The sequence below is a fragment of the Podarcis tiliguerta genome, assembly GCF_965153285.1.
Source record: "Podarcis tiliguerta genome assembly, chromosome: 14".
Classification (NCBI taxonomy): Eukaryota; Metazoa; Chordata; class Lepidosauria; order Squamata; family Lacertidae; genus Podarcis; species Podarcis tiliguerta.
This window is the reverse complement of record NC_139547.1, coordinates 38,985,493-39,003,730: the sequence shown is the minus strand read 5'-3', so window position 1 is coordinate 39,003,730 and position 18,238 is coordinate 38,985,493. Positions and strand designations below refer to the sequence as shown.

General features: G+C 43.5%; 1 protein-coding gene across 2 annotated transcripts in view; it reads left to right on the top strand.

Moving 5' to 3' along the window:
• The window catches only part of PDXDC1 (pyridoxal dependent decarboxylase domain containing 1), a 46,377-nt gene that overhangs the window by 21,307 nt on the left and 6,832 nt on the right, over nt 1-18,238 (top strand). For both annotated transcript variants that reach the window (XM_083412541.1, XM_083412540.1), the window contains exons 5-17: nt 705-851; nt 1,357-1,546; nt 3,181-3,249; nt 3,333-3,411; nt 7,050-7,134; nt 7,872-7,920; nt 8,833-8,934; nt 9,088-9,213; nt 12,034-12,084; nt 13,025-13,088; nt 14,624-14,700; nt 16,349-16,454; nt 17,979-18,150. In XM_083412541.1, the coding sequence (XP_083268667.1) occupies nt 705-851; nt 1,357-1,546; nt 3,181-3,249; nt 3,333-3,411; nt 7,050-7,134; nt 7,872-7,920; nt 8,833-8,934; nt 9,088-9,213; nt 12,034-12,084; nt 13,025-13,088; nt 14,624-14,700; nt 16,349-16,454; nt 17,979-18,150 (1,317 nt within the window). The remainder of the gene's footprint in view (nt 1-704; nt 852-1,356; nt 1,547-3,180; nt 3,250-3,332; nt 3,412-7,049; nt 7,135-7,871; nt 7,921-8,832; nt 8,935-9,087; nt 9,214-12,033; nt 12,085-13,024; nt 13,089-14,623; nt 14,701-16,348; nt 16,455-17,978; nt 18,151-18,238) is intronic.

Below are 18,238 nucleotides of genomic sequence, written 5' to 3'. Positions count from 1 at the left end.
TATATGCAAAAGTTCCCAGGTTCTACCCGTGGTATCTCCAAGTAGGTTTGGAGAATATTTCTGTCCGAAACCCAGGGGTAGCTCACGATGACAGAGGCGTAGAGGCACTGGACGGCCACTGCTGCTAATGTGAAGCTCCCCTGTTCTCACTGCTGCTGACTTTCCTGTCCCAAAGAAGGCACCACTGCTGCCCGTGGGAGCATGTCACTGCCTCCTCCACCGCAACCACCTGCCCATGAGCCACAGCTGCTGAACCCTGGAGAGCTGTTGCTGGTCAGTTCAGGCAGCTGCTTACATCCTGCCTTTCTAATAAAACGTTCAAGGCATCTTGCAGTGCAGCATTAGCATACAATAAAAGATTAACCAATAATATTAAAAAAACCCCGCGGGGACAGCAAGTAAGATAGCTTAAAATCAAATACCTGTCTAAAAAGAAAGCTCTTCACAGAGCAGCAGAGGAACATGCGAGGGGAGAAGTTTTATTGACTTTAAATATTGTATCAGTTTTAAATTTTTTGTCATACATCTCTTTGGGATATTCGCAATATCAATATTTGAAATACAAATACGGCTTAAACCCGAGTTCCAGGGAAATCAACGCATGACCTATTTTCAGGAGGTTTTCAGAAGGATTTGCTGAGCAAAAATGAGACGCATGATTTCTGCAGCATTGGTGGTCGTTCTAATGTGTTTCTGGCTTGCAGGCTTCAGAACGTTGGAGAACAGGGTCACATGGCTCTTTTAGGACACAGCCTGGCAGCTTACATCTCTGTGTTGGACAGAGAGAGGCTCAGAAAGCTCACATCCAGGATCCTTTCTGACACTACACTGTGGCTGTGCAGACTTTTCAGGTATCCTGCATTATGAATGACTTGATTATAAACATTACAGTAAAAAAAAACAAAAAAAGTTCTGACTTATAATCCCAAATATATGAAAATGATACAGTCAGTTGGAGTGGCAGTTTTGAAGGTGTGAGGCAGCCAAGGTATTCAATGACTGCACAAACCTTACTTCTCCGGTGTGAAACTGCAGCTGTTCGGAGGTAGTTAGACTCCAGCTCCCATCAGCCTTGGCTAGCATGGTCAGGAATGATAGGAGTTTCAGTCCAAAAACATTAGGAGGACCATGGATTCCTGACCCCCTGCTTACTTGAATCTTATTCTGGACAAATAAGTGAACCTTTTTATGCAGATGTCCTGTTCATTTTAAGTCAAAGGACAAGAACTCTCCCCCCCCCCCCCCCGAGCATTCAGGGTAGAAAGTGTCTTCCATTTCTGCATAATTGTAATGTTTGGTAAGTGAACTGGTGCCTTTTCTGTAAGCTCATACTTACATAATAATTTCTCTTAACAGGTTTGAAAATGGGTCAGCGTATTATCATGAAGATGACCGTGAGGGCCTTTTAAAAATCTGCAGACTCGTGATTCACTCGCGCTACGAAGACTATACAACTGAAGGCTTTAACGTGCTGTATAACAAGCAGCCTGTTATATACATTAGCTCTGCAGCCAGAGCAGGCTTGGGACAATCTCTTTGCAATCAGGTAAAATGGAACTTTTGGAGTCTTATCTGTAAGTGACACTTTCTTTATCATGTTGTCCCCTTAGCTGGTTTCATTACGCATCTATACTTTCTGTTGAAATATCCTTGCATCTGTGAAATGAACTTGTCTCTCTTACTCACATTCAGATGGTATCCTTTTATTCTGATGTCCTGTTGTTGCAGAATGTTATAGCTGAGGGAACTCTGAAGGTTATTTAGCCTGCCTGCCTGCATTCACATAGAATGTTCTGTATTCCACTTAGTATGACTGCAACCCTGCATACAGGTTGACTTCAGTGGCATTTAACTCACCTGACTGGATGCAGAATTGCAGCCTATATCTTATCCAAGTTAAGGTGCTTGCCATTGTACCTACTGATGGGAGCCAGTGTAGTGTAATGAGACCCCTGGTTGACTCTGACTCCAATGTGGATGCCACCCTGCCCCGCCCCCAATTCCTTCAGGCAGGCTCTTGTTTCGTTTTTAATTATGGTGCTTGGCGTGTGTTCATCAGTTTAAACTTTTTATGTTGTTCCTTCAAATAAAAATGCTTAGAGGTTCTTGCGGGGAGTGTGGGGTGGCTTCATAGCTGTCAGGAGGAAGAGCCAATCAGCACTCAGTATAGGCTGCTTATGCTGGAAATGGGAAAAGCCGATGACTTCTGAGCTCAATTCAGTTTGTAAGATTAGACATCTGGCCCAAAAGAGCTGTGCAGGCCACTGGGGGCTCGCTGCTCAAGATATAAATAAAAAAAATAAAAAATATTGTCCAGTGTATCTGAAACAGTGTATCTGAAAAGTATGCATGCACACAAAAGCTTATACCCACAACAAACTTAGTTGGTCTCTAAGGTGCTACTGGACAATTTTTTTATTTTTTTATTTATTTCGACTGCATAAGACCAACACAGCTACCTACCTGCTCAAGATACGTATACATAGAACTTAATGACCTCCCTGCTGTGACACACTTTACCTCTGCCAGGTGGTCCTTCTCTCAGATTTCCACGTATGAACCAAGGTTGGGTCCGTTGCATTTCAGTTCTTTTTAAACCTCATTTATGGTTAACGTCAGTGGCAGTTTTCTTTTCCAAATGACAGAGTAGCTCTGTGAGATTGAGGCCTTTCAAGTTGCAAGCTAAACCTGTGTTTTCTCTATTCTGCCACAGCATACCTCCTCACTTAAATTACACACACATTATACTTCATCAGTTTAGATTTCTCAACTTTACTTTTGTTTACATGTTGAGAAGCATAATAGTGCTTTGACCCCTATCAGAAAGGTTGCCAGCTGAGTATTCCACAAAAAGGGCATCACAACGGATAAGGCCCATGGCTTGGTTGCCATCTCCTTCCCCACCCACCCCCCATAACAGTCTCTCTGGCCAGACTGCCACCTACTGGGAAAGGTGGTCCGGCAAGTATTTAGACCCCCAGCCATTTAGGGCTTTATAAATTAGTGACCTTAACCTGTGTTTAGAAACAGTGCAGATCACGGTGAATGGTTGCAACATGGCTCTGAATAAGCAGATCTGAATAAGCCCATCTTAGCCTTCTTCAAAAACATGCACAAACATGGAAACCTGAAACGCTCGGATCACATTAGGGATATAACTTCTGTCTCTTCCCTCTGCAGCTTGGTTTGCCTCTTTCCTGCATGTGCCGGGTGCCTTGTAACACCATGTTCGGATCTCAGCATCAGATGGTAAGTTTGAGCAGAAGCAGCTGCACACGGCCTTGTTCCACCTGTGTACATAAATAATTGTTCCCTCTTTTGCTTGGTGGCAGGATGTTGCTTTGCTGGACAAATTGATCAAGGAGGACATTGACTCTGGAAAGCTGCCAATATTGCTAGTGGCCAATGCTGGTAGGTATCTTTAGCAGATGAAATTTGACTACTACTTTCCTGCCCCCTCCCCCCATGCACTTTCTCGCCTACTCCCAATAGAACCTCAGATTTCTAATTTATAGATAGAATGCTGTTTTTTTTTTTAAAAAAAAATAATATTTATTGAGGTTTTCCAACAACATAAAACAAAACATATCCACAAAAAACAGAGGAAAAAAAAGAGCAGAAAAAGAAAAGAAAAAAGGAGAAAAGAAAAACAAAAATCAAAAAACCCTCTTCCCCATCCCCCAACACAAAAATCCCCCAAAAAAACAAAACACAAAAATACCCCACACAACACAAAGTCTCACATTCCCTTTTTTCCTTTAACTTGTTTCCATGGCTTCCTCCCACCTCCCTCTTTATATTCCTGATTTTAATCTAATCGGCAAATTCCCTCCAACTTTTGATACTTTTTCCCTTAGTTACCTTTACCTCTTTTTTTAAAAAAACAATAATAATAGAAAAAGAGAATTTATCTTAAAACTTCTAATCTTAAATTCTATAATTATATACCCTTATATCTTAGTTTTTCATTTTCCTTATCTTACTCCTGGAACCAGTTAACTTCCTTCCGTCATCCCCTCAAAATGCTTATTAAAACCATATTTTGTCAAATTTTACTTAATGATCTCCAATTTTTCCCCCCATCTCATCCCCCCGGTATCGGGTACTGCCAATCCTTTTTACAAATTTTTAGAGTCTTTCCAATCCATCAATTCAGTCCATCAGCCAGGTTGCCTGGTGTCCGAGGCCTTTAAATCATCTTTCTGGCCTGTCTGGAGAGTCTTTTTCGAGCTTAAAATTATGTCCCAAACCACATTCCCCTCAACATCTCTTTTAACCTTTGTGAACAAGCTTGCCCGAACTCTGTAGTTCCTCTTGTAGACCAAAGAATTGTCCAAAGTTTGCTCCACACACTCTTTAAGGTTGCTAAAATTCACTTCTTCAAACTTTCTCAGAGTGCCAATTTCCAAAATATATCTTATCAGACCTGTATCTCTTAGTCCATACATGGCACTCCTTTTCCAGATCTGTCCTTTAAACTCTTTACTCTCATAGTCCATTTTTTGTCCATCAACTTGAGGCTCTATTACTGTATTTTCCACCAGAGATTCCTCTTGTAAAGACGGAACCTGTTCTGTTTGATCCATATTCTTGTCAGTTGTCCTTCCTTGTTGGTTTAATTCCAGTCCTTGGGCCGAGTTTAATAGTTTTTTCCCTTCTTGGGCCAGGCTGTGCACATTTTCCTTCAAATCAGAGATGCCAAATTCCAAAATAGACAGTTTTTTTTGAAATTGCTCAAACAGAGCTGCTATTCTTCCCTCCATGTTCCCAAGTCTGTTCTTTCAATGTTATCTTACTGTCAAGGTCAGATGCTTATTTAGTCTGTAAAGTTGCAGCCTGTGTGAAAGTTTCTATCCAAAAGTATAACATTTGTAACAATCCAACATGAGTTTCTGTAACTTTCCACAGCCACCTGATTACAGTTTCCTTTAGTTATTTTTCATCCACCTTTCAAAAGCAATTGTCATTTAACTCCTTTTTTCCTTTCCCAAACAGTAAGCAAAAGATTCAGTTCTCTCTTAATCCTTTTCTTCTTAATAATTCTTAGTAATTTATTTCTTGTTATAAAGATTCTTTTTCTTGTTTTGGCCGCCCGGTCCCGGGCTCGAGATGGTTAAAAATAAGTTCAAAGTACCCTGCTCTGCAGGACTATAAACTGTTAAAGCAATCTCCCCCTCTTCCCTGCTTCCGAGGGGGGGTTTAAAGGGCTTAGGTGACAGATTTATTTCCTTGTGAAGTACTTTTTAGAGGCTCCAGTTCTCACGCTTTTGCCTTGATCTTTCTACAAAGTGGAAGGTGGGCTTCCTGTTTTAACCTTCCATCTGATGCCGAATTTCAGTAATTTATAATCCAATTTCCGTTTACTTACGAGAGTTTCTTTAGTCCAAATGTCCACAGGAAAAGTTAGCGCTTCCTGACAGCAGCTGTGCGGCTTCACTCTCCGAAAACAGCGATCGATCCAAAGTGCCGCGCCACTCACCCCACGTCGCTCCGGAGCCCGTAACCGGGTCTCCCCGCGAGTAAGGGAAGCGCTACTGGCACCAGCCGGATCCCAAGTCCACGGTCTTCCTCCGACCGTGGTTTTTAGCGGGTCTCCGCCTCGCCGTAGGCAGTCAGACCCTTCTTTTCAGAGAGCAATCTCCTCCGAGACGAAGGAGGTCCGCCATTGCCAGGCGCGCCAACCCGGAAGCCTATAGATAGAATGCTGTTAACTGGCTGCTTTATATTTGAGTTGTCAGGCTCGGTCCTAGTTTTCATGGAGGTAGGAAGCCAGTGTCTGGGCTGTTTCACTTCAGATTTGCGGGTGGGGGCTCCCATGAAGGAATTGTTGGAATCTCCTCTACGACCGAGCTACTTCCCCGGTTGAGCCTTCGGAATCTCCTCCGACAATGATTAACGACCTGAGCCTTTGATAAGGCTCCAGGCACGTTCCCCATTCAGCAGAGTATCAAAGCAGCAGAAGAGACGAGAAGTTTGAACTACATGGCTAGGTTTATTTCTAATTACGCAGACAGAAAAGAAATATACATGCTCTCTCTGTGAAAGCAGAGAGCAACTGAAAAACAAAGGAACAGGAAACCAGTAACATCACATCCTGTCTTCCGTGAGACTTCCAACAGCCTGGAATCTCTGGAATGCAAAACAGAGTCTTGTGACTTCAAGCACTGCACAGTGGCCCAATCAGAAACCAACACCAATGCCCCTCCACACTCACTCACCAAATAACTAAATAACCTGACTATGAAGTCTAGAAGTCTCTCTTCTTTTAAATGAGAGCTAGGATTGTGCCCACAGCAGAGAGGGAGGGAGAGTAGGGAAACCTATGCTTCTCTGAGTTAAACAGGCCTCAGACATGGGAGTGCTAGCCAGTGCCCAGATGACAGCACCAGGAATATTCCAAAGGAGGAGAAGCTCCCATTCTGGTCCCTCTCATTGCAACATTAATTGGACTCTGGGTGGGGTCTGCATACAGCAGTGCAGCTGAGCCACGCACCAAGTCTCAGTAGGGCTGGTTGACCGCACCCCTGGCTAATCCTTTCTCCCCACCTCCATATGCTAGGTACAAAAAAGATGCCTGCTGAAGGTGGGGGATCTTGGTTTCCCAAAATTTAGGGCTCAGATGGTCACTGAGTTGCTTGGACAGTTGAAATACTCCATGCAAACATACTTATCAAAATAAAGCCCCCATTTCTGGGCACCGTACTGTTAAAAAAAGCACAAGGCTACTGGAGTGTAGCTTGAGGCAGGACAAGCGCATCAGGTGGCTGGAAAGGGAAGCCATGCTCTCACGTCTCCACCATGTGTTGACTGGGAGGCAAATATTCCCTAACACAGGAAGCCTGCCCTGGGGCAGTTGTTGCTAAAGGCGTATTGGAAATAGAAAAGACTGAACGCTGCACTACTTACTATAAAACTTTACTTTGTTGAAATGGAATTCCAGCTAATTCTGAGCCTAACAAAGTGCCTAGGAGAGTTCATGTTAAGTGGCTGCAGCCATTAGCGACCAATCTTTTTTGCATTTGGATTGTTGTTCTTCCCTTTCGATGCAGGTACACCAGGAGCAGGGCACACAGACAAACTTGGGCGACTGAAAGAACTCTGTGAGCAGCACAGCATGTGGCTACATGTCGAAGGGTACAGTGCCATTTTAATGTAATGTTAAGTTGACTAACTCTGCATGAGATCCCCATGAAGGGAAATAACACGTGCACAAATAGCATGGCCAGGTTTGTGCATGGTTTTGCATCTGACTTCTTCCTTAGTCGCTCCCCATCCTGAAATACAACCCCCTTTTAAAAATCTCCTAAACTAAAAACAAGTGAAGTGATTGTAAAAAGGGAAAAGGCAATAGATGCCATTGATTTAAAAATTGGGCAGATTTTAATGAGCAGGTTTTCATGGAGCTGTTTCAGGGAGAGTTTTAAAGGACAGTACAGTGCTGTGCATCTATTTGAGTCCCCACACGCTGCGCTAAATTGGTGCAGCATGGCATTGCGTCTGCACATGCGCAGACACTGAAAATCACATTGACGCAGAGGCCGGAAATTGGGGGGGGGGGCGCTCATGCGTGTGCGCAATCCAGCCCACAGAGGGATCTTCTGGAGTGAACCGGCCCAGGCAAGGTAAACCTTGCCGACCCCTGCCTTAACCACTAACTGGGTTAAAACAAAGTGTCTCTTTCAGGTCCAGAATCTTGGAATAAATTCCAGTTTCTACAGCATACAGGTGTAAATTCCAGTTTCTACACATACAGCTTCCCTAAGTACAGAATCACAAAATATTTAAAATGAAACTAAAGTGAAAAGTTAGCATTTAGAGAAGGGAAGGAATATCCAGTGCAATCTAAAACTGAGTTTTCTTGTTTCTTTCAGGGTGAATTTAGCTACTTTGGCTTTGGGTTATGTCTCGTCATCTGTACTGGTATGTTTCTGCTTTCTTCAGTGTGGGTTTAGGGGACTGAATTTATTCTGTCTCTTTTCATACCATTGATCATGATATCCTCCTGAACCAACTGTTCAAGATGGGTTTTAGAGGTGCAGTGGTTTCATCATACCTACAGTCAAGTCCAGATAATAACGTTAGGGGAGTGCTTTTTGGCTCCCTTGAACTTGTGCTATGGGGTCCTGCAGGGCCCTCTTTTTGGTCCCCAGTGTTATTTAACATCAACACGAGGCCATTGACAGCAGTCATTTGGAGTTTTGGTCCAGGTGTTGTCAGTGTATTGACAGCAATATACTGATGACAGGCAGCTCCATTTATCCATTGGTAACTTCAGCTCTGAGCTACTGCAAAGTGAGGCTGCCTTGGCCTGGAAGCCCCAGCTGCTAGACCACTGGTGAAGAGAGATAACTGACGGCATGCAACACCTCTGCTGAAACATCTGCAGTGGCTGCCATATGCTCCAGGTTCAGGACTCCTTTATTAATATACGAAGCCCTGAAGAACTTGGATTCAAAATACCTTAAAGACTGCCTTCCCCCTTATATCCCAACTTGATCACTGAGATCATCTGGAGGATGTCCTCTGTGTTTCAGAGGCCCAGTTGTCTTCAGCTAGAAGTCAGGCATTTAGTGTTGCCAAATTCCACAAATGTGGACTACTCTTCCAGCAAAGATCCAGGAGGCATCCTTACTGCTAATTTTCACGTGTCTCCTGAATACTTTTTTATGCCAGCAGGCCTCTGAATTTGTTTAATCCCCACCCCAAGTTGAGCCAGTCATTTTCATGATCGTTTAGGTTTTTTTAGGCTGGTCTCTCATTTTTAGAAGTTTGGCTCGTGGGTTTTGTTTTGAGTTGCACTCAAATAATATAACTCTGCCTTCCTTTCAGCAGGCTGCAACCAAATGTGACAGCATGACCCTGACTCTGGGGCCCTGGCTAGGTCTCCCAGCAGTGCCTGCAGTGACTCTCTACAGACATGAGGATCCTTCTTTGGTAGGCTTATTTCTTTGTATATATGCTCACTGCTTGATCCAAAGCTCCAATAGGCTGGCAACCCCTGCAACCATCCTGAATTTTTCACGTACGATGGAATAACAAATCCAGCAAAAAGTAATGAATGCAAATATGTTGTTGTTTTGTTCACAGTCCTTGGTTGCAGGCTTGACCTCTAGCCAGGCAGTTGAGAAGCTGCGTGCTCTGCCGCTGTGGCTCTCCTTGCAGTACCTTGGACACGATGGGATTGTGGAAAGAATAAAACATTCATCTCAGCTGGTAAGAAGTTGGGCATTACTCTTGTGCATCTCCATGGGTGAGGTGGCATTTCACGTTTTACGTACATAGTGGTGTTGCTGCATTCTCAGTCTCCAGCCAAAGAAGAGATGAGTTATTTGTGTGTGTCATATGTGTGCATGAGATGTAACAGGATACCTGTAAATGGGTCACAGAAAGTGTTTTGTATTTTATTTTATTTTATTTTCCATCAAAACAGCCATGTAGGGCTGATTATGGCCAGAGAAACAATGTTAGGAGAGGAGATTTTAAGTTTTCCTGCACACACCTTTGTCCTGATCTGAATTCCTCCAAGTAGCTGTTGGCCTTCTTTGGGGGCAGGGCAGTGGGAAGAAAATACAGCTGAGTGTTTTTTGTTTAAAGAAAAATTCCCAGTGGAGATAACAGAGACTTGGGGGGGGGGTAGGGCGTTAGATTGGGGAAATGGTGCAAACAAAGACATTTAAAGACCCATCTTCATATGCTGCTGCTCCATTCAAAACTAGGGTCTTTGACAGCTGCTTTGAAGTAAGTTTGTTCAAGCACAGAAATCTAATCATAGGTCCATCACATAATTTACCTGAGTCTTGTAATATAATGATTCACTGTTTGAAGGAGGCAGCTGACCAAACATTTATGCTCTACAGCTTCTCCATGTTCCCAAGGAGAAACAGAGGTGGTGCAGCGGAGCAGGGCTTGATTGACAAACTGCAAATGGTCGCTTATATATGAGCTTCCAGTAGAGGAAGTCTTTTACAGGCTTCATATAATTGTTTGCCAACCCTCTGGTGGTGAGAGCGTGAAACAGTTGACACATCTTGTCACCAGTTCGGAAAGACGTTGGCCACTGCCTTCCTGTGCTTGGGGCCTTGCCCTTTTGATCATGGGCCTGCATGCTGCAGTGAGTCACCGCTGTGCGTTTTCCCAAGGCACTTCCTGTCATAAAAGGTATCAGGAAGTAAGGCTGACATCAGCAGGATTTTTCCCTTTTAGTTGCTGCTATTTTCTGTATTGTTTTAAACGGCCTCTTAGCTGTTTCTGTTGTATTCGGTACAGCACCTCTGAGATGTGGGTGGGCGTGATTAATAAATGAACAATCAGGCACTTGTTAAACCTTGGCAGAGGGGCTGCTGCTCATCACCCCCTGCCGCTTGTGCTACAGCCTCACTCCTCCTTGCTTTGCTGTCTGCTCATCTGCCTTCCCCAAATGTGAAAGCAACAGCAAGACCAAAGAGAACATGCAGGAGCAGCAGCAGCAGCCTCCACTTGCCTTGTGGAGCAGTGGGGCAGATTGGGACCAGAAGAGCAAGAGCAAGCGATTGGGCAGGGGTGGCAGTGGGAAGGAGGAGGAGAGGGTGGCTGGGGAGACCCCCTTAAGGCATCTTGTCCCAAAAGTCCCAAGAGTCAACCCTGATGGAAAACCCCAGCTGATGGAGGCGGGGGCGAGTGTTGTCCATATACCTCATTGTTTTTAGTTGCTTGGTGAGTCATTTTCAGTCCCCTGCCTCCTCCCCACCACATCTCTAAAAGCTGTTAAAAAAAAAAAAAAAGCCTGATCAGGCCTTCCTTGTTTTTCTCCTATCCTTGGTTTTGGAAGTGGTCTTTTTAAGTATCCATCTGGCAAAGATGACAGGCACCTGCTCTGTATTGTTCTTGCTGCTTGGAGAAAGTGCTCCTGTTATCCCACTGGCATTAGTGTATGATGTGCACCCTTACCAGTACATTCAGTTATCACAGTTTAAGGGATGCGCTATTCCCACTTATACTCATGACAGTTGCATGTACTTGGGTGGGTATGCGTTGTCCTTTTTAATGAGCTCTGAATGAGCATCTTACGTATTTTATATTGTCATTTGTTTTATATATTTTTTCTGGTTTCAGTTTGCTTGTCTTTGATTTATTCTGTCAAGTCAACTTGAAACGCCGCCTTTTGTATTAAGTGGCTGAGAAATGTTAATAATGATGATGATCCGTAATACAGTGGTATCTTTGGTTGCGGATGGGATCTGTTCCAGAGCTCCGGTTGGATCCTGAGGTTTTCGCTACCAGAAGTGCTTGTGCGCATGCATGCAGCACGGTAGAGCACTTCTGCACATGCGCGTGTAGTGAAACCCGGAAGAATACTTCTGGGTTTGCCATGTTCACATCCTGAAGTTTACGTAACCAGAGGGTTACATAACACGAGGTACTACTGCACTTAAGGGGTGCCTCCTCAGAGCCCTCAGAAAACCACCCTTTGTGTATGCAATAATTGACCAAAAGCCAGTAGAGGTGAACAGTTTGCGTTGCTAAGGAACGCATCATCCTAGGAAGACTCTGAATATTGCTCTGCTTTTTAATAATTTAATTGATTCTTAGAAAATCTTCATGCTGCAGCTTTCAGGCTTCCCAGCAGGGGCCATTTAGGAAGCTTTTATAGGTGGCTGCAAGAGCCACCTACTTGTCTTTCGACCAGGGGGAAGTGGTGGTGTTGGAATACTTCATGATGGCTTGAGGCGCTTTTAAATTAAAGCAGCTAAAGGCAAATTCATGTTGCCATTTATCATTTTATGGTGCAATTTTTAAAAAAGTGTGAAGTGCTTTAGGATCTTGATTTCAATCTCACAAGGACTCGTTGAGCAAATTTGTTGTTATTCCATTTACAGATGAAGGAGGGACCACTAAGACTAGTCTGCATCTTAAATTGATTCTGGCTTGCCACTACAAATTTAAGTCTTGATCGAGCTGACACACCCATCAAGAATTGAATGAGTTTTGTAATGCTTGTGTAGTTGTTGTTTGTTTAATCTCTTTCCTGCTCCCAACTTTCATCTACTCTTTTAGAGTCAACGGCTGTTGGAAAACTTGAAGAATCAGGATTTTATTAAAACCTCAGTAAGTTTTCCTTTTGCACTTTAATTTTTTAAAACAATAGCAACAATATATTAAGCTCGTAACCCACCCTATCTTCTTGACACATTCCTGTTTTCACTTAGGAAAAGTGGTCTTGTTGTATACATAGAACAGTAATAACAGTAGCAGACCTTGAGGTCTCAGATTTCAGCGGTGCCCTGTGCGACGCCAAAATTTGGCGCCCCCTCCCCGCCTCTCACGCTCCATTCCAAATCATAGTTGCAACATCCCCTGCAGCGCCCCTGAGGCTCAACACCCAGTGTATCTGAACTGGTCATGCTTCCCTAAATCCACCTCTGGTGACAGATTTTAGACAAAATACACCACAAACAGGCATGGCCTTCTAACGAATCTGGACGGTTGTGCAAAGGAGTATATTTGAAACCCTCTGTGATTCTTTGTCTGCATAAACTGAGCTGTGGGTCTGGGATAATAACACCTGGCATAAGTGGGAGGTATTTTACCACCTTGGGGAATTCAGTGGGTCTTACACTTGGGAAAATGTAGCCTTGGTTTTTATATTTTACTTTATCACATTTATAGCCTACCTTTCTTCCAAGAAGCTCAAGGGTGGCATATTCTCTTTGACCCAATTTTATCCTCACAACAACTCGTGAGTTAGGTTAGGCTGCAAGACTGTGATTGGCCCCAGATCACCCAGGGAGTTCCATGGCTCAACAAGGACTTGAACCCTGGTCTCCCGGATCCTAGTCCAACCCTGTAAACCACTATGCCACGCAGGCTGTCTTTCAAATCTGGTATCTTGGTTCTCTTGCCATTTGAATGTTAGCACTAATGCCAGACGTCGTAATGACATGGGCCCTAGAGAATTAATTTTCTGTACACAGCCTTAAGATGCTCTCACAACATTTTGGAACATGGGTTTTATTATTATTATTTTCCTGAATGTCCCATTTCTAAGGTTGAAGATGAACATAGCTCTCCTGTGGTGGTATTTAAGTTTTCCCCAGAACTGTCATCTATAGGTGAGTAGAGTTCAGTGAAAATACATTATAATCACAGATAACATTGATTTGTTGATTTTTATTATGAATACGTTTGAAATTTGAATTCTTATAAAAGAGATCTGTTTTGACTAAAATAATAGCAAACACAAGTTCTTTCATTTTGTTGGAGGGGAGTTAACATCAATATTGAACTTAAGACCCAATTTTTGAAGTTTAGTCATCTGTATTTCCCCCCACAATATTCTCCTTCCTTGGAAGTTTTTAAGCAGAGGCTGGATGGCCATCTGTCATGGATGCTTTAACCGAGATTCCTGAAATGCAGGGGGTTTGGACTTGATGAGCTTTGGGGTCCCTTCCAACTCTACAATTCTATTACTCTTCCCCATCCCCACCCCAGCTTTTCTTCAAAGGTGCTTCAGAGGCTGCAGCTTTGAACAGAGGACTATTTCCCTACCATAAAAGTCTGGGGTTTTTTTTTAAAAAAAGCAGATTTGTTGTTGAATCCACTTTAATTCTGCAAACCCAAGAGTTGTATCCAACTTAAGCTTAATTCAGAGTACACCCACTGTAATTAATAGACCTAAATATGTATGCCTTGCTCATTAATTTCAATGAGAAGAACTGCTCTGAGAATAACTACTGTTGGGAACAACCCTACATTTCTGATTTGGATTTGAATCCCTCCCACAAAATACTGAAAGTCTGGAGGGCACTTCAAAGGCAGGATACAACTGTAACAATAGCAGATCCGTGTCATATAATCACTTGCTAAAAGTTCAAATAAATACAACTGTCTTCCTAGTGCAAATATTTGGCAACTTGTATCCTCTTGGTGTTTCCTTTCTAATATGCAAAATTAAAGTGTGTGGTTGTCTTCTTTTTCTAATGATAAGCTTCAAGCACAGCATTTTTACATGCATTACAGAGAATTTTGGCTCTGTAGCATAAAAAAGAATGAAAATGCAATTTACTGTAGAATCAGTTAAGAGGTAATTCTTAAGATATGGTTTGAAAACACACAGGGGCACTTTTTGCTACAGAAAATAACGGAACACTAGTTGGAGCAGCTAATACGTGCAACCTGTACCCAGTTTTAGTCATACTCAGAGTAGACCTATTAAAAATGAATGGACCATCATTTCAGTGGGCCTACTCTGAGTATGACTTGGCTGGTTACAGCCCATAAATGTCAGAGCTCTCCCCAATCTCATACATGATTCCTGTTGACAATTCCTGTCACATTTTTGCATTCAAAGCTGCCTTAAGTCTCTTGTAAATTTAGATTATGTGTGGTTTCAAATCAGAGTCAGGTCAAGCATTTGTTACGACCAGTGCATCAAAGTGCTGAACATGTTGTGCTTCAAAACCTAAACCTTCCAAACTTAAGTTCTTGGTTCCATGTCCAAAAAGTGCATTATATAAAATATGAAGATATAAATGTTCGCTTCTGTATCAGTTCAAGGGAGAAAAGTAGGATGAATGAATTATTCTTTGGCATCTGCCAAAATGTTTTTAACCCAGGAAATTCACTTTCCCTTTTTCTTTGAATTCAGATCATATGTTACATTCTGCCCAAACACCTACAATTACTGGCAATGAGAGATACATTTGTGATACTTTTAATCAGTGGGTAAGTATTCTTCCTTATCTCTTCATAGGCATGCCAGACATTGGTCAATCAAACATTTTCAGTATAATCACTGACCCCTTTGTGCAGAGGAAAACAATCCCAATACACGCTGCTTATGTCAGGTCTTTTGTCTGACAAGCATTTCATTTGAACGGCTTGGGTGGCTTCTAAAATTTACTGATTCAGTGCAGGAGCAGCTGCTATAGTGTCCCAAAAGCAACATCCAACCCTGTACCCTCTATAGCAGGCATAGGCAAACTTGGCCCTCCAGATATTTTGGGACTACAATTCCCATCATCCCTAACTACTGGTCCTGCTAGCTAGGGATCATGGGAGTTGTAGGCCAAAAACATCTGGCGGGCCGAGTTTGCCTATGCCTGGTCTATAGTGTTACAACAGAGCATAGACATGGAGGCAGCTCTTGGTGGCATGGCCTTGATTGAGTTTACCTATATGCTTCTTTTTCAAAAAGAGCTGTGCCCATAGCAGCTTACAGGCTCATTTTCTGTGCTCTCAATTATTGTATTAATCTTCCTCATGAGGTCACGCTGCTGTTGGGAGCGGTACATTCCACCTGGTCAGCTTTCTGAACTTGGGGATGGGGCTCAGAATAGCTAAGCCTTTTTTCCCCAGTTGCGTGCACAAGCAGCCTGATTCCAAACAGGCTTTTAGAGAGAAGATGGTTGATGGACAAGATTCCCACGGCAGAAACTAGGGGGACAGACCAAAGCATGATGCAGCAGCACTCGCAGAAGCTTAGCAGATCTGGAGACTCATACGTTACTTGGATGGGAATCCCATGTATGTTACCATGAGCAGGGAGGCCCACAATTTGGGACAGGCCTCAGTAGCCAAGCAGAACGTTGTGGTTGCCTCTTCCTTCCCTTTTGGTGATATGGCTTTCAAGGCACATCTGCTGAATTGGAACCCTGCATGGTGTGCTCTCAGGTGGAACCAAGGGCATGGTCTCTTTGACCCTGGGGAATTAGTTCTGAGTCTTAGATCTGATTTATATTGAAGCCGAAGATTAAACATAAGGCAGTGCCTAATGTTTTTGTTATATTTCTGTTATATTTTCATGTATGTAAAATACCTTCCTATTGGGTTTTTCTAGCTGCTGTAACATTATTTGCTAGCTATTTATTTATTTATTTATTTAAGCTCTGCCTATCTTTCTCATGGGAAAAGGAGGCACAGAGCTTGCCCATCCTTCTGACCCACAACTTTCCATGACCAAGCAGCAGCCAAGGAACACTGCTGCCCATCCCGCCACCTCCCTGCTTCTGGAGCAAGAAAGGCTGGCAAACTGCATGGCCAAAGCATTCTGATTGCTTTGACAATGCAGCAGCCAAACTACCCCAGCCTTCCTTGTAACTCTGGGGGTGCAGAAAGGGTAGGGATTGCTTTGCAGTTGCTGGAAAGACAAACACACACACACGCACACATCTGCTATTCTGAGGCTGGGAAGATGGCTAAGACTCCTTGAGCTGAGCAAAAACCACAACAGAAACTAAGCAATGTGGAACAAAAAAGGGGGACTGCCTGGGAGTAGTACATAGGTAGATGAGAGAGAAAAAGGGGAGGAGTAAATGAGTTATGAGTAATGGGTGATCAATAACACCCCTTTAATCTTGCTTTGTCTCATCAGCTGGGAGAGCAGTTGTCTCAGTTGGTGCCTGCCAGTGGAGTTGACTTGGTAGAACTGGAGGATGAAGGCGCTTGTGTTCGTTTTAGCCCATTAATGACTTCTGCAGGTAACTGGACACATTTGACAATTTTTTTGGGGGGGTTGTTGCAATCCATATACAGGCAGTGACCATTTCACAGGGGGGTTCCATTCTTGACCACCGTGTGCATTGGCGGAGTGTTCCTAAGTGCCCCCCACTCTGTTACGCCCTGTTCTACCGTCCTCTGGTTCCAGAAGGACCCAGACATCTGTGATCTTGCATCAGTTGTAGCCTGTATGTTATTTGGGTCATACCCAACTTTGAGTCTTAGCCAGTGTTCAAAACTCCTATTGTTCTAGGCACATTTTGCGACAGAGAATTTTATTAGCGCAGGCAGTTTCTGAGCTCTGGGCACAGTATTGCGCCTAAGATTTCAGTTTAAAACTGCACAGTGGAAGGAAAGGAGGACCTTTTTCTTCCTCCGCACTTCCAGCTACTCTCTGAAGACTGGAGAAGAGACCCTCTAAAGAATATTAGGGGGTGGGCAGAGGAAGGACTAAACTGTGCGAAAAATGAACTTAATATTTTAGCTGCAGTTCATTCATTTTCAGCTTTGTATTCTTGTTATAAAAAGGACGCCTAGACATCCCATTATGAAAACCAGTATTCCTGTACATACACCACAACTTATAACAGTTGTTGTTGTTTAGTCGTGTCCGACTCTTCGTGACCCCATGGACCAGAGCACACTAGGCACTCCTGTTTTCCACTGCCTCCTGCAGTTTGGTCAAACTCATGTTGGTTGCTTCAAGAACACTGTCCAACCATCTCGTCCTCTGTCGTCCCCTTCTCCTTGTGCCCTCCATCTTTCCCAACATCAGGGTCTTTTCCAGGGGGTCTTCTCTTCTCATGAGGTAGCCAAACTATTGGAGCCTCAGCTTCACGATCTGTCCTTCCAGTGAGCACTCAGGGCTGATTTCCTTCAGAATGGATAGGTTTGATCTTCTTGCAGTCCATGGGACTCTCAAGAGTCTCCTCCAGCACCATAATTCAAAAGCATCAGTTCTTTGGCGATCAGCCTTCTTTATGGTCCAGCTCTCACTTCCATACATCACTACTGGGAAAACCAAAGCTTTAACTACACAGACCTTTGTCGGCAAGGTGATGTCTCTGCTTTGAGACATCACCTTATAACAGTATGTATCTGTAAAAGACTTTTGTTCCACAAGTTAGTATAAACCTTTGGAACTGGTCCTTTGGTTTTCTGGAGAATTTGTGAGCAAAGTTAATTCCCAGCATTCTCCTGCAAAGGTATCTTTTGCTTTGTTCCTATTTCCAGCCTTAATTCGTAAGTCAGTTTTTCCATAAGCACAATACACCATACTTTCTTGTATCAAGAATTCAGGTGTGCGCCTTCTAATCCTTCCAGAATGTGGGTATAATCCTACGTGCTACCACTAAGAGGAATCCTGTCTCCACACCCTCGCCAGTGTGTAGGGGAATCACATTCATGCATATATGAAAGTTTAACTGGGGTTAAACACCATTTCCAAACAGTACTGCTGGCCTCTGTGTTTACCATAGAACATGCTAATCGACCAAGCGTTTCAGTTTTAGGAACTGAAGTGCAAGACGTTGACCAGTTGGTGGACTGCCTTAAACTGAAGGTCCCGGTGCTGACGTGCACATTGCAACTCAGGGATGAGTTTGAGCAGGAAGTGAAAAGAACTGTAGGTCTCGCCTATGTTGAAGACCTCAGCTGGCCAGGCCTTGGAGTGGTAAGGTGAGTGGCTGCTCTGCACAGACTTCCTCAAGGCTCTTTGAGAGCTCTAGGCTGCATATAGATGTAGAGATCTTCAGCAGTGAGGCTG